The following is a 21,955-nucleotide window of genomic DNA, read 5'->3' on the forward strand; positions in this document are numbered from 1 at the left end:
TCCTTTTTTAAACATGCTGATTTAAACGAGCGCAAATGGCTAAATAAGAAAGCTATTACTATATCAAAAGAATGTGATTGTGACATTGTGGGGCATATTAAGAGCCAACAACAAAAAGGGGCAATACATATGAGAGAAAAGATCAACAATCATTGCAAAAGCCAAAAGAGAAACATACACAGGCAAATAACAAAGAACCAGAATAACCAAAGCCAAAGGAAGGCAGTTGGTGTTTTCAATGTTGAGAAAAACAAGTGCCCATATAAAAAGGAGGTCCTAAGAGAGAAGGACTTAAACCCACATTGCAAAAGCCAAAGAAGTGTGATATTGAAACAGAACCCATATCAGCAGTTGGTTAGTGGAAAAGGGAAGAAACTAGAGTGGCAGGAAGGCTGATCTTCTGAAGGAAGATGTTCAGATGAAGTGGAGCATAACCTACAGAGGGTGTGGCAATCACCTGGGTATAACAAACAACACCTTCTTGTTTCCCTTGAAGTGTTTCTTATATTTGATGTTGTGGTGCAAAAGACATTGCTAACCTGTTTGAGTTCAACCTTTACCACATAAGTACGTGCAGTAGTAGTTGACTTTGGTCTGGCAGGGGAGTACACCAGGTCAGAGAATGTTATTGAGGTGGAATCTGTTCTGGCAGGAGAGTAAACCAGAGCAGAGAATGTTATCTCAATAAGCCTGATAGATGAGTGGACCAAGTTGAAGCCACTGAAGTACTTTGGTATGGTTACAAATCTTGAAGAAGAAGTTGGAGAACCACTAAAGTGTTTTTGTGGATTAATACAGAATCATCCTGACAAATGAATACCATTGAAGCAAGTGTTGTGTGATCTGCTCCAGAAGTATTTAATATTGTCAAACAAGTGGTTGTGTAAACTGGTACAGAAATATCCTGACAAAGACCTTTTTGTTGAAACCAATGAAGTAAGGACAGTTGCTGATTAGAAGTTGTTGCAGGGACATTTTATCATCAAGTTGGAGCTTTGTATTATCATAGTTGGAATCAAAAGAGAACTGAAGTAGAACATTGTTATGATACAGGAGTTTCTTAACCTTTTAGGAACTGTTGAACAAAATCCTGCTGTAATCTGGGGGAGGGGATTTCACCCAGATTAGAAGGATTAACAGTTGTTATGATGTGAATTGAACTGTTATATGTGTTGCTGTTGAACTGCCATATATTGCCTTGTTAAGTTGTGTATGTTTAAGTGTGAGGGACAGAATCCTTTTTTTAGAGTGTTTGCTTTAGTTTATTTTAGGCAGGGAAATCCTCATCAGGGTAGGGACAGTGAGGCATCTTGCCAGTCTTTTGAGTTAATGAAATGAAAAACCTTCACAAAGTTGTCCGCCTCACATTTCTGACCCCTCACAGCTATTATGGTACAGCAGTGGCATAACCTATTTTTTCAGTAGAGTGTGCTATATTATGATATGCGTTGTCATGAAATGTCATATTATGTCATGATATGATATTATATATCAGGAAATGTTGTATCATATAATAACTTGTCATGACAACCCCAGAATGCTGCACTGAAAAATACCAAATGAGCACCATATCTCGTGAAGAGCGAGCTGCCATTGAAGAAACCATCCTTGTGTACCTTATACAGAAAAGATACATCACATTGTCCTATGCTCAATAGAATCGGATGTCAAGCAGCGTGATGAGGTGGGGGGTCCATCACATTGGCTTTTCACCTATCGAGAAAAAACAACCACATGTAGTGTGTGTGTGAAAATGAGCTAAACAACATGGTGCCGGTGCACGACCCTTTTGGACATTCACTTCCAAACCGCAATTAAAGTCTACCTTTCTGTGAGCTCAGTTAGAAGGCAGACACAATTTCTGCAACGGTTGCGATATTTTAGTTGAAGCAGATGAGCTTATTATGGAGGAAAGTGTTCACATTGTTCACTCAAGTATTAGCCGACAGGGGAGTCAGAGATGTGCAGGTGCATTGATAAGGGGTGCTGGGAACAAGTGCTTGGGAGACGAGCTGGGTTTTTCCACTACTGTCTGGATTTTTCCACTCTTGCCTCCCATGCTTGCTGTCTGTCCTTCAGCCGGTGACAGTCAGCAACTTATATGGGGTGGGGATTTGTATCCCTTAAGAAGAAAGGTATCTCGAGAGAAGACAGAGGATTGGAACCCCGGGTGTTGAAGAGGACGCTCCGCTCCAGACCCTGTTAGTTGATGTGCAATCTCTCTGCCTAACTGCCTTGGGACTGGGTAGTGTTGTCATGGCTGAGATTAAACTTTGTCCTACAACTGCACTAAGGGTGATGTATATCCAATGTATTTATTTTTGTCCATGTATTCATATATAACCAGTTGCATTTATCTCATATCAATATGTATGCCAAAAGAATATGAATAAAGGGCCTGTAAAGAGCCAACTATTTTCCAAATAATGGTCTAGGTGTATGTTATTGCCCTCCTGAGTCCAAGAACTTTTAGTCTGTGTAATAGGGTAAGTGCCGAGGTAATCACATGAGTCTGAAAAGCAAAAAATCACATAAGGTGACAAAAACATTGTTGCTGCCACATACCAATAGGGTACAGTAAAAGAAAGAAACCCTCATACGCTAATAAACTGCCCATGGAGATTTCACCCGGGCATTGGAAGCTGTTTAACCTTCCCCCTAGTGTTGTCCAGACAGATTCTGAGGTTAAACATGGGCCAGTCACAGCTCTTCTTTTCCCCAATGTGTGCTTGAAGGAGATGTTAGTTTTTCCAACTAAAACTCTCTTTACTTTAGACATTTACTGTTCTACCAATGTGCTTATTATCAATTTAAGATGTACTTTGATTTAGATTGAGAAGTCACTGTGGCCCATTGGATCGTCCTGTGTACCAATTTTATCCAACTTCATGTGAACATAATAGAAAATGCTATACCAATAAAGGTTGTAGGTCCCTTTAGCACAAGATATCAATCAATGAGTTTGACATTGAGTTCATGATACACACAATGGCCACCATCCCGGGTCACGTATTACGTGCCCTATTGGATTTGGCAAAAACTGAACCAAGCTACATCAGAGATGTCTGGAAATTATGAAAGATATGTGCCTGTTCAAGAGGCCATCAAACCTAACAAAGTACAAAGTCCTTCTGTGTCACCTAGCGCATGATTAAACTTAACAAACTTGATCCAGCATTTAAGTTCTTTATCATCGACGGCAACACCATCAAGGTCTCCAACGATACCAAAACTCTTGGTATTTACCTTGATGCCACCCTGTCACTTACTAGACAAACTAACTCTGTTACTTCAGCCGCGGCCTACACGTGCAAACTCATCACTGCATGTTGCCCCTTTCTCTCCACGGATAACTGCATCATCTTAGCCTGAACACTTGTCATGTCCAAGATTGATTATTGCAACGCTCTCTATCTGGGGACCAGCCAACGCAACCTTAACAAATTGCAGGTCACTCAGAATAACTCCATCAGGGCAGCCCTCAACATACCAAGAAATAACCACATATCAGACAGCAGACACAATCTGGGTTGGCTCTCAGTAGCCCAGAGAATTTCACTGAAAGCACTTACCCTCACCCATAAGTGCCTTGCCAACCAGGCTCCCACCTACCTTGCTGCACGTTTTATACCCCGCACTTGCAATCCAGAGAACTGCCCAAATCAACTGTCTCGACCTCCCTAAATTCAAACTGCAAAAAGCGGGTAGTAGCAGTTTCCCGGTGCTAGCTACCAAACTATGGGACTCAATGCCTAACTCACTTAGGCTTGAACACTCTTTCCACACCTTCAAATGTAAAACTAAACTGTGGTTACATGATTGTGACAACCCCTCCAAGTAGCGGTTTTACCCGCTATGGAGGCATCACCTTGGTCACCTCCAAGTGTTATCAGGCTCACTTATGTATATACCTGCTTTGTAAATGTGATTGTATATGAACTGTATATACCTACTACTATAACTGTAAACTCTTGTTGTCTATATTTGCACTCTCTTGTATTGTACGATTACTCTCTACTCATGTATATTTAACCTAACCTAAGATATGCGCCCAGTTGCCCCAGGGCCAGGTGCACTTTACAAATAAAAGAAATACAAATACAAATAAACCATTTGTGTCACCAGGTGAAAGGATACTGGAGAAGCAAAAATTATGAAGCCTGTTAATATTATTATATTGGCAGGTAGGACGTGCTGTCCCCACAGTGCACAAAGCCCCCCAGCATGGATGCATGTCTTTGCATGGTTGCTTGGAAGTTTTATAGCCATTTACTTTTAGTTCCTGCACCATGAGAACCACAAAGCTATGCCTAGAGGCCGGCTTTGATCTTCTGGTAGGTGACTGTTGGGTGTCAGTTAAAGGCTCAAAGTGAAATTGGAATAGTGTGTTCAATGGTAATCAGCTGCAATGCAGAAATGTACCCTGATATACTCAAAACATTTTATTTTCAAATCTATTTTGAAGATGACTGTGTTGATGTTGGATCATAATTGTGGACTGCAAAGAAAAAAAGAGACATGATCCATGCACTTATAGAAGCCGTCGACAGATATATCCATCATCCATTTTTATGCTGTCCTTTATTTTGTCCCAAATGTATTTATTCTACTTATCGTTGCTTCATAGTCGTCCATAGTTACATGCTTTTTAATACTTTTGTTTCTTTTCTCTCTTCTGTTGCATTTGTCTGCATTATTCTGCTGCTCAAGTTAACTTATTTTTACAGCAGCATCCCTCTTTTTCTCCAACATATATTAGAATTGCACCAGAGATTGACCGAGATGAATAAGCCGCTATTTAATTCCTATTTAATGATATTTAATAAATGATATTTCTGAATAGATATTCAGAAATATCTATTCAAAATGTTTCAGTTTCATGAAGTAAAGAAGAAACAGGAAACTTCAGCAGTGTAATAAATAGTTTGCACATTCCGTACTGATTATGCCTAATGAACCAAAAGACACATGTCTGGGATTGCTGTTGATAATTGTTTTAATTGAAGAAGTGCCTGACTTTTCTGGCAGGCCTGCTCTTATGTGATGGAGGAGACTGATATGCATATGGTTATTCTTCTCTGGTATGGCATAGAGGATAACATGTGATTGATGTTAAAGCTGGCGACTCTCTTCGGGGTCATGTATGCTCTGTAGAGAACATTGAGTTGGATTTGTCGGAATCTGGTGTTCCTGGAGACCTCCTTGGGGTAAAGTAATACTCTCTCCCATTCAGTGTCCGTGAGCGTGACCTGGAGGTCAAGTTCCCATCTTTCTTTTAGTGCTGCACTTTTAGGGTTGGGTCTGTCTATTAGTCGGCCGTAGAGACGGGTTATTGGTTTCCAGCCGTCTTAAAGTTCATGCATCTCGTTGAGCAGGGGGTTGGGGTTGGGTTCTTCCGGCCATTCTGGCCATTTTGTTTTTGCAACCTGTCTGAGACGATGATACCACAGGAATTGGCCTCTGCTTAGTTCCTCTGACTCCAGGATCGCTTCGAATTCTCTGAATTTGGCGTCTTCGTACATATCGCCCCAAGTGTAAATCCCAGCGCGCTCCCAGTTTCTTGCCACCCTGAGGTCTGTTATGGTTTGGCATGTGTCCACAAGGATGGGGGTGTCAGGAGAATACGGGTGAGTCATTTGAAGGATGGAGCAGGTTCTAGTCCAAATTTGTCTACCCAGCTGCACAATCATAGGGACTTCTCGTGTTTGTTTCAGTGGGTTCCAGAGTGATTCCTTGGGAAACAGATTGGAAGGTGTTAGCCTTAGTAGTCCTGATTCCGCATTTGGGTCGTCGTGGAGCCACTTTGTGACATGGCTGAGTTGAGCTGCTAAGTAATACATGTGTAGATCCGGGAGCTGCACCCCCCCTCCTTGTGTCGCAACGTGAGGATCTTTAGGGGTAGCTTGTGTCTAGCTGGGCCCCATAGGAAGTCTCTGATTAGCAAATCCAGCTTTCTGAAGAAGGATAGAGGGATGTAGTAGCAGACATTTGTAAAGTAGTAGAGGAATCTCGGTAGGATAATCATTTTCACAATTGCTGCTCTGCCCATCATGGCAAGTGGCAACTTTGACCAGAACTTCATGGAGTTGCGGAGTGCTTTTGCTGCTCTTTCAGTGTTGTGGTCGTGGGTAAGTTCTGGGGTATGCGTTATGTTGATTCCCAGGTAGCGGAACATTCCTGGTTGCCATTTTATCCCTACCTCCGGCAAATCTTCCATACTTGTCTTGTTGAGTTTGGCTAGCGGGAATGCACAAGATTTTGATCTGCTAAATTTGATTCCGGAATACCGTGCATAATTGTCCAGGACATCGAGCAGTACCTGCGCGTTTATTTGTGGGTTCTTCAGGTATAAGAGTACGTCGTCCGCGTATAAGGAAATTATGAAGTGCCTGTTGCCTAGCTTTATGCCTGCATTAAAGAACTGTTTCCTGCAGTAGATGGCAATCGGCTCCAGTCCCAAGACGTACAACATGGGTGATAGCGGACAGCCCTGCCTGGTGCCTCTTTGTATCGCCCAGGCTTCAGATATTATTCGTCCGGTCTTCACTCTGGCCCTGGGTGAGCTATAAAGGACCCTGACCCATTTCACAAAGCCTTCTCCAAACCCAAACTCGCTCAACACCTCGATTAACCACTCCCAGAAGATGGAGTCGAAGGCCTTGACGGCATCTAGCGAGAGCACCACCAGATCCTCGACGCTTTCATGGGTTTCAGCTATGACGTGTTGTAGTCTCCTTAGGTTGGCCGTGGTGTTGCGTCCCGGGATGAACCCGTTTTGGTCTTCATGTACAATGGTCCCAATCACCCTCGTGAGCCTCTTAGCCAGAATGGTGGTCAAAATCTTGGCGTCATAGTTCAGCATTGCTAGCGGGCGATAGGAATCGCAGCGTTCGGGTGGCTTGTTTGGTTTGAGCATAGGGATTATGATGGTTTCCTTCATGGTGCAGGGGAGAATTCCATCTTCATATGCCTCCGTGTAGACCCCCAGTAGTATTGGAGTGATGGTGGCTTCGTAGGTTTTGTAGAACTCGGGCGGGAGTCCATCGCTCCCCGGGGACTTGCTGGTGGCTAGAGATCTGATTGCGTATTTGATGTCATCGGCAGTGATCTCAGTGTCTAGTGCTGCGCGCTGTTCTTCGGTCAGTCTTGGGAGTCCGATCTCGTCTAGGTTGGCTCTGATGTCTTCTCTGGGTACTTGCTTATCGTGGGAGTAGAGCTCAGAGTACAATTTTGCGAAAGCGGTATTAATGTCAAGTTGTGATTTATGTGTAACTCCACGTTCATCCTGGATCTCGGTGAGGGAGTGCCTTGGGTGTTCTCGTTTGCACAACCATGCTAGTAGTCTACCTGGTTTATCGGCCTCTTTGTGTGCTTTGGTGGTGTTGGCTGCAAAGTCGAATTTTGCCAGTCTGTCCCATGCCATTCGGCAGTCGTCTCTGAGCCCCCTCAGGGTCTCCTCCTTTTCAGCTGCGGTGTCTAGGTGGGACTCGAGGCGTGTTATCTCAGCTTCGTGTTCTTCCAGTGTCTCCTTCAGGCGTCTCCGAATACCTCCCGCTCCAGAAATGGCTTCGCCCCGTGTTACCACTTTCATCGCCTCCCATAGCGTGCTCCAGCTCGATACGGACCCTTTGTTGTTGTCAATGTAGTCTTCGAGCTTAGTGCCAAGATCTTCCTTGAACTCTTGATCAGTGAGTGCCATGGGGGACAGTCTCCATGTCGGGATCAGGGGCCTGGGGCCGTTCAACCTCCACTGCATAACCAGCGGTGAGTGGTCAGATATCGATCTGCCTAGGTATGTGGTGTCATCCACCAATGCAGCTTGTTCCCTGTCGATGAAAAGGTAGTCGATCCTTGTGTGGATCTTGTGCGAGGCAGAGTAATACGAGTAGCTCCTTTCCTCTGGGTGTTGCGCTCTCCATATGTCCACCAGGTCTAAGTGTTCCAGGGCGTTGTTGAGAGCCATGGCGGCGGCGTTACGTGGTTGTTGTAGGGGCGCCGACCTGTCCATCTCGCCATTGATGGCGCAGTTGAAGTCGCCTCCCCAAATGAAGGTGCCCTCTCTATGGTGGGCTATTTTAGAGCATAACATTGTGATATGCGATGGTATCCCGTGTTGCGGGAAGTAGGAGTTGACCAGGCAAATTGCGGTGTGTTCAATGGTCCCCCATAGTATCAGGTATCTGCCCTCTTTGTCAGCTTCGGATCCCTGTAGGCGAAACGGAACGCTTGGGTTCACCCATGTGAAGACTCCACGCGCATATTTGGAGTATGATGCTCCCTTTCCAATGCCTCCCCATCTCTCTGCCAGTTTGGAGGAGGATTCCGCCGTTAGGTGGGTTTCCTGGAGCATTGCTATAGAAATCTTATTTCTGCGGAGGTAGGATTGAATACGATTTCTTCTCAGGTAGGAGTTCATCCCGCGCACGTTCCACGTCAATATCTTTAGTTGTGATGTCATTTGGATGTGTGGGTGCTCTTTTTTATCCCCTCCCCAGAGGGTCTGCCCAGAAGGTTTGGTTTCCTGATGAGGAGATTCAGCGTTTGGCCCTCATTCTTGCCTAAATTTAAGTACTGTGTCAGTTTCTTCTGTTGTACGCTCGAGTGTGATGATGTGGAGACTGTGCATCTAACATAACAGATAACGTAACTGTAACTGGTGCGCCTAGCGACTGCATTCACTTTGCTGTGCTCAGGCGCTCTCGCACCGTCGGGACCCATCCGGGCGTCGGGTTCGAGCGGGGTCGGTCAGGCAACTGGCCTGTCCTGGTCTGTTCGCGGGGGCGAAGTCCTGAGTCCAGTGTGAGGCCAAGTGAGAGCCGCATTTATCTAGCGAGCTGTAGTGTAGATTGCTTCCGCACTGCAGAGTGCATGTGTTTATGGCGGGATCTTGCGTCGGCGGTCATGTATGTGACCTGCTGCATAGCTTCAATCATTTGTCTCTGGGGTGGGTGTCTGCGCCTTGAGCTAAGTTGTTGTCCTCCATCCACATGTTGGCGGCCGCTGGGGTCTCCAGGAAAATCGAGCGGCCCTTGAAGATGACTTTTAGTCTGGATGGATAGAGCAGCATATATTTTAAATTTAGTTGCCGCAACCTGGCTTTGATTGGAACAAATGAGTTTCTCTCTCTTTGCACTTTTGGGGTGTAGTCTGGGTAGACGGATATTTTTGAGTTGCCGCGTTCGATTGGGCCAGTCTCCCTGGAGTGTCTGAGAATGACTTCTCTGTCCTGGAAGTTGAGTATTTTGGCTATTATTGGGCGAGGGTGCGAGCCCGGAGGGGGTTTCTTTTGGAGGGACCTGTGTGCCCTCTCGACAGCGAAACCTTGTGTGAGTTTACCTGCTCCTACCTCTTGTTGTAGTAGAGTTTCTATATATGCAGTGGGGTTCGGGCCCTCATCGCCTTCGGGGATTCCGAGTATCCTGATGTTACCCCTTCTGGCACGCCCCTCTGCCTCCTCAGCTCTCGCCTCGAGAAAAGCCACCTTCCTTTCGAGGTCCGTCACCTTAGCCTTCAGCTCCACAGTGCTTTCTGTGGTCTCTTTAATGGTCGCCTCGGAGGTGGCGACCCTGTCCGTTAAATGAATGTCTGACCTAAATTCGTCAATTTTGGTGTCGATGAAAGTGCGCAGGGATGCTATGGCCTCCAGCACTGGCTTGGCTCTCGGCGGGGTCTGCGTTTTTTGATTTTGTAGGATCAGGGCTGGGAGGGTGTTGGTCAGCCGTGGTTTTGGCTTTTGTGGAGACATAGCTGTCCATCGTAGCAGGTTTTGGTTTGCCTCTGGCAGACATGGCGGGTCTCTGGGGACGTTGGTTGGGTGATGCTGCCTTAATGATATGTTGGGTAGTGGTGGCCCTCAGGTTTTGCAGGGGTATTTCGTTCCTCCCAGGCAGCGTGGGGTGGGTTGATAGTATTAGTAATCCTGTGGGATTGAGGGAGGCTGAGCGGTGTTGTGCTCAGGGCTCAGAGCGACGGATGCTGGTGCCGCTGTGGAGTTTAGCGGGGCTCCCCCTATCTCCTCACCTCATGGGCGTTGGTCCCTACTGCAGGCATGTCGGCGTTGCTCCCAGCGGCGACCAGGGTGTTCCTGGGGGGGCGATGTCGTCGCCCGTTCAGCGGGAGCAGTTCCAGAACCTGTTGGCTGCAGCTCGCGGCGTCCTGCGTGTCGGAGGGGCCGCAGGCGCCCAGTGCGTGGCTTCGGGGCTGTGTGGGAGTATGTTCCCCAGGGTCGCATCCGCCAATGTCCCGCTCCTCCGTGTGCCGGACTTCTCGGCGGCGGCACGCCGCAGCAACTTCGGCCGCGTTAGAGCATCGCAGGGGCCGCCATCTTGAGCGCAGGCGAGGGTGGAGAGGGGGAGGGTTCGTGCAGGGCAGAATTATGCTTTCCCGGCTCCGTTTCTTCTCGGGATTGTTGTCGCCGCTCGACGGCGATTTCCGCCTTTCTGTGTCTGAGTTTGTGGCCAGGAGGCGAGCTGCATGCGGTCAGACAAGGATCGAAACGCGGCGTCTCGGCCCGAGCTCGGCGCCTTAGCCTCCTACCACCATGACCTCCAGGCCACGCCCCCTCAACATGTGATTGATAAACCCCTGTGATACATTGAGTTACAACCCAATAGAAACGTATTATTTATTTATTTATTTATTTATTTTACTCAGTAAAGGATATCTTACATTGTTGAACATCAATAATTGTATAGCTTGTAATGAGTTGCTTCATTGAAGCATCACATTTGTGTGGTTTGCCTTGAAGTCACTCCGACCTTCATCAGAAAACCTAGTTATGCAACCTAGGTTTTATTTCAGAGGCTGACCTAAGTATGCATTAACAGGCTGGTGCTGTGGTCAAGTCCGACTTTTTTCCAATTTAAATGTTTCAAAAACAAAATCTTAACCTACATTCTAAAAGAGAAAAATTCCTGGGTGGTAGTAGCACGTATCAATGCAAGGCTGTACAACTGAAAAGCACATAGCAGGCCTTCGTGTTTATCTAATCAAAGGCCACAAAATGACCAGAGCACTATGGGAGGGCTATCTTTGGCCTTAAGAAAAGCCAACCACTCACCAATAAACATTGGCATCCATTGCCAGCCAGGATATCCTTTAAGATCTTGGGCATTGTATAGGAATGCAAACAAATGTCTAGAAGGCTATGCAACATGCTACCTAAAACAAACATATCTCACAATACCAACTCAGGGAGTCGTACACAGAAAACAGGTCAACTGCCTATCAATAAAAACTGTGCACGGTCTGAGAGAACAGAGAATTCTCTACAACCAATCCCCAATTCTGAATATTTCCCAGAAGATAGACTAGCTGTCCTGGACCTAGTTCGTGTATTGCCCAAACACAAGACTTACAGGTTCTAACAATAGACCCAGGAGGAACCTCTGATGAAATCTGGCAAATGGGTAAGAAGCAACTAAGTCGTATAATGAAAACTTCACAAATAAACAAGCATTAATATAAGATCAGGCATACAGTCACAGAAAACGTGTGAGCCTAGTCAGTTCTTTGGTACATGATATTTAAACTGGAGTTTTTTGGATAGTAGTAGATATCACTATCAGGAGCTAGAATCATTTTGCATTGATCTTCATAAAGCAGGAACTAGCCAGTGACTGACTGCCACATGGTTTACTGCTAGTTTGTTGACAATTGTTGGATGCAACTAATGTGTTAGCATTACATCACTTCCAAGACCCAATTCCCTCCATTGATTAAATCCTGTGGCTCAATGGTAGAGCTTAATGAAAATGAGAAAACAAAACATAGCTGCACTGCCAGAGTTGCAAAATAGAATGCATTTTATAACAGGGTCTATGAGGCAATCATAAGCTTCTAAGATATATTTTTGAAAGTGCGTCTGTCTGTTGTCTATAGAAATGAAGGGGATCTAGCTAGAAAGATGCCGTAGATTTCACCTAATCCAATTTCACTTAGTCAGAAATCACTGAATGTGTTTTTCTTCGAATTTGTTAGGTAAGTAGGTCAATTTAAAAACATAGATGAGGGGGTAAGGGGATAGGATAAGGTAGGAGGTGCAGGGGTTCTCCCCCTGCATAGTAAAAAAAGAATTTGAAGAAAAATAAATGCAATGATTTCTCCTTTAGGTGAAGTGGATTTGGGGAAATCACAGATATCCTAGCTAGAAGGCTCCAAAGTTAACAAGGGTAACTGTTCACAAGGAATGTAATGGTGTGGTTTAAAGTTGCTTAAGTGGCGTCTATGGTGAATAAAATCAAAACAAATGCTTATTTTTGCTTAAATTAAAGTTTCAAAGGTGGTGCACCTGTTGGTGGAAAATAGAAGTGATATTTAATTTTCCTAATAAAATACCATAGCTATTTTGTTGAGAAATTACCATAACAAATGCTAAACATTTGCTTCATATACAAACATAATAAAATCTAAAAATGCACAAAACAGTAGAACAAGAAAATCAAGAAGGAACAATGAATACAAGAAAGCCAAGGAAATTAGTCTTATCGACAGACTAGTAGTAAACATCCCCAGTGACAGAAAACCTGCAATTCAATCATCATGCCACCCAGGGTACGATCTTCTTTCGGAAAGTCACCTGATGCTCACCGTAAAAAGGCCGTCAGCGCAGCAGCGGAAACCCATATGAAAAGTCTGGGAAGATTGATACACGGGAATCCGGGAAAGTAGCCTTATCAGCATTCAAGTACGCATCCGCAGTGACAAAAAAAACTTTAACTCAATCATCATGCCACCCAAGAGATGATCTACTTTTGGAAAGTCGTCTGATGCTCGGCATACAGAGGCAGCCAGGGCAGCAATGGAAAACCATATGAAAAGGAGAAGGACTAAGATTCTTTGGTGAAAGAATGCATGCCTATTCGTTGGGCTCGTGCTAATTTCATTTGCACTAGTGCAACATTTCAGCAATATCCCCCCTAATAAGTGTACCATGTGCCAACCCCTTACGTAAACTGGATAACCCATGAGATAGATTGATGCTCATGTGCTAGCTTATAGTTTGCTTTTGAAGAGTTACCAGCCACATATGTGGCATGCATTACTGCAAAAAAACCAACCTTTGTGATAACAACCTTCTGGTGTGCGCGCCAAAACCTTATCAGCCTCTCGAACACATACAGAGCCATGGGTGCCACAACCCACTTCCAGGTCTGTAGAGAGAGAAAACGCAATTGCATGTGTTAAATAGAATCAGCTTTATACGTACATGAAATTAAAGCAACGTCATATCTAAAGAGATGTTTAACTTTACAGCAAAGAAATTGGAGCTCACTGTAAAGCAACGAGACTGAACTACATACACGCACATGCAGTGGTCGAAGTGTACGAAAAGAAGTAGTGGAGCTATGTTCCCTGTCGGTCGGCCCCACTCTCAACAAACCCCATCGCTGCTCCCCCTCCCACACATAGTACAGACCGCCAAACAAACACACCTATTATTTAAGTTAATGTTCAGCGCAGCACACTGAAGTGCAAGATTCAACTTCTTTCTACATTTTTATTTTAAAACTAAACCGTTCCGGAACAGTTTCTTGTTAAACTAAAAGTATAGGAACAGCTAAACTGAAAAAATAAAAAGTATAGCAGCACCACTCCCGACCGCTCCCACCCACTTCGACCTCTGCGCACATGTCAAAAGGTGTCTCGGTGAAAGAACGGTTATCATACATAATCCAGTTTGAATTTGAATCTTTAAAATAGATACCTGTCTACTACCTTCATATGATGAGGATATTATGGGCCTGATGAACAGAGCCTTTTCCTATGGGATTGTGCCATTATAAAGCACTTCTGTGAATGAGGCCCTATGCATCTTGCACATTACGTCACACTGCATTGATGCCTCAGAGTTCAACTTTAAGTTCAATTTTCACCACACCAACCCCTCCACCGACACTCCATGCTTGATCTTCCTTCTGTCTCATATAACTACCTAACTCCTTGTGTGATGACAACATTGTTAAATTAAAAACATATTATGCTGTTTGCTATTCAGGAACCAAGAAAATCCTTGCTTTTGACAGGATAAGCATGATACTTCGCATTAGGGGATCGTGGCAAACGTTCACAGTGCTTGGAACATAGTAAATAACTACAGCTATTCCCCACAGTCGAACTTCTGACACTGAGATAGGACTGAATTGACAGCTTCCCTCATGTGCTCACTGACCGTGTGATACTTCCTTATGCAGAGGAGACCAGGACTAGCAGTTAAGGCCATACTGGTTGCTTTTGGGGTACAGTTTAGATAAAGGTTGTCTCCTCGTGAGCTCATTGTGCCCAAAGACTCAAGTGGTGCCCAGTGGGGGAAATACAAGTCTGACATTGCCTGTATTAGTGTAGAATGGTACACACTCCTCAGTTTAGGTTGGGCTGCTCCTGCTGGTGGAAGGCTCAAGAATAATGGGCCCATAGTGTGTCTCCACTTCTAATAGCAAACCATGCTAAACAATAGTGCATTCGCTTGAGCTCTTTGACCCATCTTTTTTTTCTACATTGAGTTAAAAAAAAGAGTAGTCTATCCCAAGAGAGAGCATCCGATCTTTTCACTTCTTTGGGGACAGGGGAAGGACAGGGTTCTCTCAACATGGACCTGGCAAAGAGACCCATCCACCATGTCCCTGCCCCTTGATTCATCTCATCATCTTCACCAGAGCAGCTCCGCATAAGGGAATCTCATACTTCCAGAGGATCATAGTAGAACCCATTCCCCAATGCGTCCAACTCTTTGGGAGAGCGTAACCTCCAAATCTGGTTTCAGATGACCCCAGATGGAAACCCACAGGAATAAATACGTATCCATCTCCACATTTACCAGTTCAATGTTCTCCCAGTGTTAAACTGACTGGAGCAGCCGGACACGTTTCTCATTCTTCTCCACATGCACCTTGGTGCCTCTGAAATGTCTGATACGAATCCCCTCAGACTCTCCTTTCAATGCTAGTTTCCACACTTCCATGATGCAGCTGTCTGTCCATTGAAATAGGTGCCCCAGAACATTGGGGAGAGGCATGCTCTTTTAGCAGGTTCTGCCTTCTCTGAGCGCTTGCCTGGGCCTGCACAAGTCCCCGCCATCGCCTATTTTGCAAGCCTACTCTGGCAAGCAGATGGAACACATGTTACCGCCCATGCAAAGTAGGCCTCCATGTATCTTAATACAGCCGTTCCCCTTGCAATAGACTGCATCCCAATCACCCACAATGAGAAAAGGGTCTTAGCGCCTGCTCCCAGAGGTGGAAAACACTGCCTGCATGGGCTTACATATCTTCAGAGACATATTACATTTAAATCGGACATTGGATTAACACTGCATTAAAGAATGATAAAAGATCAGTTATCATACCATCGGAGGATTTCCTGCAAACTGAGGTGTCGGGCAGTCTGTGTCGGGCCCCCATGTGGTGAAGTTTTTGTCACATTTGAAAGGATCATGCACCTCAAGGCTAGCCCTGGTCTGACCACGAACAATCCGGCTGGAGAAAAAAAATGTATAGAAATTGATGTGGCGTGTCTATTACCAGTATACATTTGAACAGATACCCTATGTGTTCAGATGATGAGCCTGGGACTCAACATATATATAGTGCCTACATGTGGACTTCAAATACAAAACAAGGCTGCACATCCAATCACCCTCATCAATTTATATATTTATGGCACAGTAAATATAAATGTGCATGCTACATGGATTAATCTACTGTCTGGACGGAGAGTATCAATTCATTAGGCAGGATGTTCTTCCATCCAGTGTATTTCTGCTGTCATATGGGGCTTCATCATGGATATTCCATCTTTGACATCATACTGCATATATGTCAGTAGCTGCAATCATTTCTAGGATGTCTGAAGTGAAAAGCTGAGCGACTATATTGGACTGGATAGGTGCACTTTCGAAATAGCCAAACATAATGCTCGCACATCTCTGATCAATGCATCCAACCACAGTGCCTTTAATGAACATAGAGAATACAATTATATGCATGAGGAGATGATACATTTCTACGGATAGCTATGAAATCATGTATCGCTTATATAAATAGGTGCAAAATGCTCTACAGTTTCATTTCACATACTCAAATCATAGCTTTCAAAGAGAAGATGGTACTCATGAATATGCTGACTAATTTTTTACATCATTGACATCAGTTCAATAAATTACCTCGTGCGCCTATATTATTCTCATAGCAAGTCCAACATGTGTACTACCAAAGACTCACTATTTATGCTATGTCATGGAAACACAAACAGGTTCCTTTTATACCCAGATAGCCCATGTGTCACAAGACTAAATCTAACCGTTTATGATATTAAAATAATAATAAATGTCTTATATAGCTCTATACAAACATAGGTCTCAAGGCACTGAAATAACAGAAAACATTATTATCCCACAGAGTGGTACTTAATGTATAGACCTCGCCAGGGTGAAAGGCTGAGTTGACCATGCCAGTATTCAAACCTGCCACAGCAAGCTGTGCATAACTATCAAGGGTGAGCGCTTAGCTCACTGTGCTATCTGACTGGCTTTTCAAATCCATGATTGTTTCTTCCAATAGACTGCAAGCAATTCATCCTTATTTTTAGTTTAGATTCCAATTATCTATGGTGGAGGTCTCATTGTTGAATGAGACTGTTGTTCATCTTCAAAATGTAGGGTCCTAGGATAATTCTGGACTAGCCGTCAGCATTCCCCTCATGCGCTTCTGAATTCTTGTCTTAAAAGTCCTAATAGTGCTGTCCAAATATATATAGCTTGTCACATGGGCATATCAGGATGCACACTACAAATTATGATTTTTGAAATTGATGAATCTTTGCACCTTTGCGTCTTTGTTATTCCCCACATGTGTTTTTTTTATGTCAGCTTGTCCAAATCAAACTGACAGATGTTGCACCCCTTAAATGTGAAACCCCTATTAGGGGACAGCTAAGTCCGGATTCTGCTTTATCTTCTTTATCATAGCTGGCAACAAGCCATTCTCTCCATGTGGACAGACGATTAAAAGTGATGTGGGGATGGTCTGGACTAGGGTTTTATTCTGAATCCATTGTAAGGACGCCCCCGTTTTTGGCCATTACACCACTTATCTATGGGACTTTATTTGAATATGGAGCGATGAATTTAAGGGAAGGTTCAGATATCACATCATCACCTTTTTGCTTCTGCTTCTGTTTTTTTCTTCTGAGATAATCACGTTTTATTTTGCTCTTGTTCCCTTTGGCCTTATATAGGCATCATTCTGGATACCATCCCACTCTAAATCTTGAGCAGATTTGTTCCATCTTTTGATATTAGTCTGTATCCAAGTTGAAATGCCTTCTTGCTCTCAGCATCTTACTGAATGGAATATTGCACTTCATAGTGGATTCATGGGCACTTGCAGCATGGAGCACCATGTTGCCTGGGGTTAGTTTTCTAAACGTCTCACATTCTCACCACAAATCACTAATATTAATTGTCAAATCCAAATAATGAATTCAGAACTTGTTGCTCACATATATAAAATGTAGGTTAAGTGCATTACTATTAAGTTAACATACATATTAGTCCATAAGGTCCTTATCCCCATCTCATAACAGTAAAACATCATCGATGCAGCACAGCTACAGGGAGGGCAACAGGGAGGGCAACATGGTCTGTATACTGCTCTACACTTCCACTTCGGGGCCAGGTTTTCTCCCACTATTCCACAGATTCATTTCAACAAAGGGGCGCAAACCATGGGTGCATTTTTGTACCACCGATTTGGCCTTAAATCTGACAATCCTATAAAAAATATAATATACTCTAATCATATGTTGATTATTTCCATGCACATATTGTTATGGTCAGCAAAACTAGCTGATCTTATGTCCAGAACGTTTTGTATTGCTGTGATTCCATCATAATGCTTCATCAAAGTGAAAATTGAACGAATATCCATGGCTGCTATCTTATAGCTGTCTTACTGTGGAATCGAATTAATAAGGGACTGAACGTCACCAGTATCTCTTACGCATTCTGTTAATTTCTCTATGCAGAAGGCCAACAATCTTTTCAAGCACCTGGACCTCTTCTCTTCTCTTCTATTGCAGCCACTATGGGGTGTCCTGATGGACTGGGCAGTGGTGTTTCCATCTTGGGAAGCAGGTGTATACATGCATGTGGGAAATGTGACGGAAAGATATTAGTATCCTCAGTGGAATGTAGCCCTGTATCTCTGGGGGAGTCAATCACATCCTTGTCAGATATACATGGGTCTGATTTGCATCCTTCAGAGGTTGGTTGCCTGAGTACACGTAAGATGTGTGCCACTGCAATAGGGAGAATTCCAGGCAGGCACACAACTGTGAAAGGCCTACACGACTGGGCTGACTGAACCCAGTATCATCTTGCAGATACACACTTCATTTCCCGAGTGTCCTCATAGGAGTGTCCTTAGGTTGAGAATATCTTGGTAGGCATAACCCTGTGATAGTGTATAGGGATAGGACAGAGTGACAGAGATGTTAAGCATGCATGATTCCACCATTCATCTACCTGGGGTGACCTGCATGGCCTTCGTAGAAGTTGCTCTTATTACAGACAGGCATATACCTCTGGAGGACCTCTAAGACTGGGCTAGGGTCAGTCACATTGCACGCATTGATGATGAAGCCTTCCATATTTTTGAATTTGTGTGGACTTGATGCTAGCAAGATTGCTTTCAAGTATGTACCTCTGAAAGGCCAATGGGGCTGAGTCTGAGTCAATCCTGTATTAAGTGCAGGTATGAAAGCTATTGTTCCTTCTGAGTTTGCTTAAAAGGATACCGTTGCAATGGGTGATACTACAATTTGGAATATGTATTACAGTCATTTGCTTCTACCAGGTTTACTGTACAGAATCCATTGCTCAATACCTATAAAAAATTCTGATGTGAATAGTTTTTACATTAAACTGCTGTTCACATTACACTTTCAGTGTTATTCTATTAACATGTTGGGCAAAGAGCTCGAAAGGTTTGCTTTTAAGAGACAGGGTTAGAAAGGATTCAAGGGAAATAAAGATTGCGAATGTGCTGCGGCCTCTCTTTCATTGACAGAAGCTTGGCTGCTGAAGAAGGAAGATGGCCGAGCATGGCTGTAGGGTGAAGCAGTTCTCTCTGTGATTGCCCCAACGCAAACGTAAGTCATGGTAAATTTGGAACAAAGCCCCAGATCCCTCAGGATACCATCAGAACCCCCCACACATACATACATGCATTATCAATGATTCCAATATACGCCTTCTCTGGTGTACACATAGAGACACACGAGGAGACAAAGCAAAGAAAAATTTGCATAATGATAAAGGTACAGACGTGAACACTGAAATGTCTTATTTTTACCCTACATGCCCTAAAAAGTCTTGTGTCAGCGGGGCTGGATGCTCTGCCCACCACTTTCAGTATAGTTGTCTTGCAAGTAGTCATTATTTAAACTGGAAACCAGGTGTTTCTTACTCACTGGTTCACCCGTGAACTGAGGGTGTATTGGTTCAACCAGTTTCTCTACTTTTCAAAAGCTTTATTGATTTATCTTTTCTAGACTTTCAGTCATGACATGTCCTGCACAGTTTACATACAACACAAAGATTATGGGCAGAACTAAGGTGCTCCCTCAAGTGAAAGCTATATTCAGGGATCTTAGAGCAAGCCTTTGAAAAATCGGCCAGAATAATATCCTCAATCGAGATTACTCCTACATTTTCTCCAGGCATGGGAATTAAATTACCCTCTTACTCCTCAAGAGTTGATTCTATTGAATACACTATAAAGGTTAACAGTAACAAATCCAGACCTATGTCTCATAATTGTTCTTTATTTATTGTTAGGTCTGCAGTTGGACATGGTCTTGATAGCAATAAATATATAACTGATAATGACCTAGATTTCGATTTTTCAACAATAAAAATACTCGTTGATGCATTGTGGCTACCTCAATTCCTTTAAACACCACCTGGTTACTTTCTTTTGCATGATGGCCAACTTCAGAAAACTAGAGAAGATACTGCTATTATTTTCGAAAGTAATTTATTAGGTGCATTTATCTAACACCGCCACCAGGGAATCTAGGTTTGGTAAACTATCGGGTACTGATCATTTAACCTATCCCGCTCCACTATCAACCACAAAATGTATGTACACAGATGTTTCAAATAATGCTTTACCCACTTTGTCTATTTCCGTCACCTCTTACAAGGTCCTTTGTGACTAATATTTAGGAAGATAATCATACAGACAATCAGGTGCAGCATAAATAATAACTTCAGCACAACTAATATGCTTTATGCCTTCAATCGCATGCCTCACTCACCTTAAATGGCACACATTAGAGATCATTTTTCTCTTGAATATTGTTAACAATATTATTAACAATATATATGTAACAGTTCTAGATTGCACTCATCACAGGGTGGTTCATATGAGCCTCTCCGTCGCTCTTAGGACTACTTCAAAACCATTACCCCAGAGCCAAAACAGATTAGGTGATCTATAATATTGAAACCACCAATTTTAAACCATTCATTTCTGAAGATTCTGGCTATTTCAGTTCACCACAGATCCGACTAAAGAAATGCATATGTACCCTACTCTTTCTATGTATCTTAAATTAATGAAAATGTACCTTTCAAAAGTATTATTAAAAACATGTAAAACTGCTCATCAACAATTGCATACTTCTTAGGTTTATACAACATTGATAGCACTAAGGAAAGCCCAGAGCCTCCTGGTCAATTCTAAAACTGCAGATAACTGACAAAACGTAACTGATCTTCATAAACACTATGACAATGAAATAGTTTCAGAAGAGAAAATCATCTTCTCTAAAGAAATTGAAAAATCCATTTACTCTACTAAAAATATCTGCACTCCACCGAAGTCACTGGAAAACAAAAAACATCTGGTTCCTACAAAAACACAATTCGGTGGCTATATCATTTTCTGGACAGCAACATATTCAAATCTTCACCAATCAATCTTTGTGATGCTATGTTTATGGGTATGAGCAGTGCATGCTTGGGGCCCAAATTATGGATTACCATAACTTGTCCATGTCTGTAATTTGTATATGTTGTGCTTCAACTATAAGATTCAAACAAAGATTTGCCACTAAATTGCACACATTTTTATGAGGACTCTTAACCATAATATTACTTTAACAATGTTCATTTCAGAGTGGACATGGTAGAAGAACATGTCCAGTTGGCCAATTTTTTCTTACCCTAATTGCTACATTGTGGGCAGTGATCATGGTCCTAAGCCATGGTCATTGGACCACAGCCTTTAACCCTAATTGGTGTAAAGTGGAGAGTGGCCAAGGATGAAGGCCATAACCGGTGGCCCATGCCCTTTTACTAATTTTGCACAAAGCAGACAAAGGTAACGGCCAAAACTATTGGGCAAAAGGGGAAAGTGTTCACAGCCGAAGGCCATCCTGAAAGGACAATGGGTATTTACCATGGATCTGTGTGATCACTGCGAATAAAAATACTGAATGCCAAAATACTATTTTTTTTGCTTCGTTTGACACATTTATATGTGGGGAGACTCCCTGCAACCGCCCCATACTCCCCTTACATAATTCATTAACCTTACCCGCCCCCACTTATAACAATGCCAAAATCTAGAGAAAAAAACAGAGGCATTTTGGCATTTGGTATTTTTCCACTGGCAGTAAATGAGCAATGCCATTTACTACTACATGGGCAGTAAGATATAGTATAACAAAACCCTTGAAATTCAAGGAAAATACTTTAGTTGAGAAACAGTTAAGGTAAACCAATTGATCACAGCAAAACCTATGAATTTTAGTGGATGTTGTAAGGAACAGCAACCTTAACTTGGAGCGCTACCTATTGCCCAGGCCATTAGCACATACATTATATCACGCATGGGATCAAGAATGAAATAATCGATTACATCAATGGGGGAATAGGATTTAAAACTGTTGT

The 21,955-nt window shown here is 43.3% G+C and overlaps 1 protein-coding gene across 1 annotated transcript in view; it reads right to left on the reverse strand.

The window, feature by feature from the left end:
* CYBB (cytochrome b-245 beta chain) overlaps positions 1-21,955 on the reverse strand; it is a 370,087-nt gene that overhangs the window by 122,792 nt on the left and 225,340 nt on the right. The window contains exons 7-8 of the mRNA XM_069636562.1: positions 15,344-15,473; positions 13,059-13,151 (exon numbers count right to left, since the gene is read on the reverse strand). Coding sequence (XP_069492663.1) covers positions 13,059-13,151; positions 15,344-15,473 — 223 coding nt within the window. The remainder of the gene's footprint in view (positions 1-13,058; positions 13,152-15,343; positions 15,474-21,955) is intronic.

This window comes from Ambystoma mexicanum, chromosome 7p, assembly GCF_040938575.1.
Source record: "Ambystoma mexicanum isolate Mex_15411 chromosome 7p, UKY_AmexF1_1, whole genome shotgun sequence".
In the NCBI taxonomy this organism is placed as follows: Eukaryota; Metazoa; Chordata; class Amphibia; order Caudata; family Ambystomatidae; genus Ambystoma; species Ambystoma mexicanum.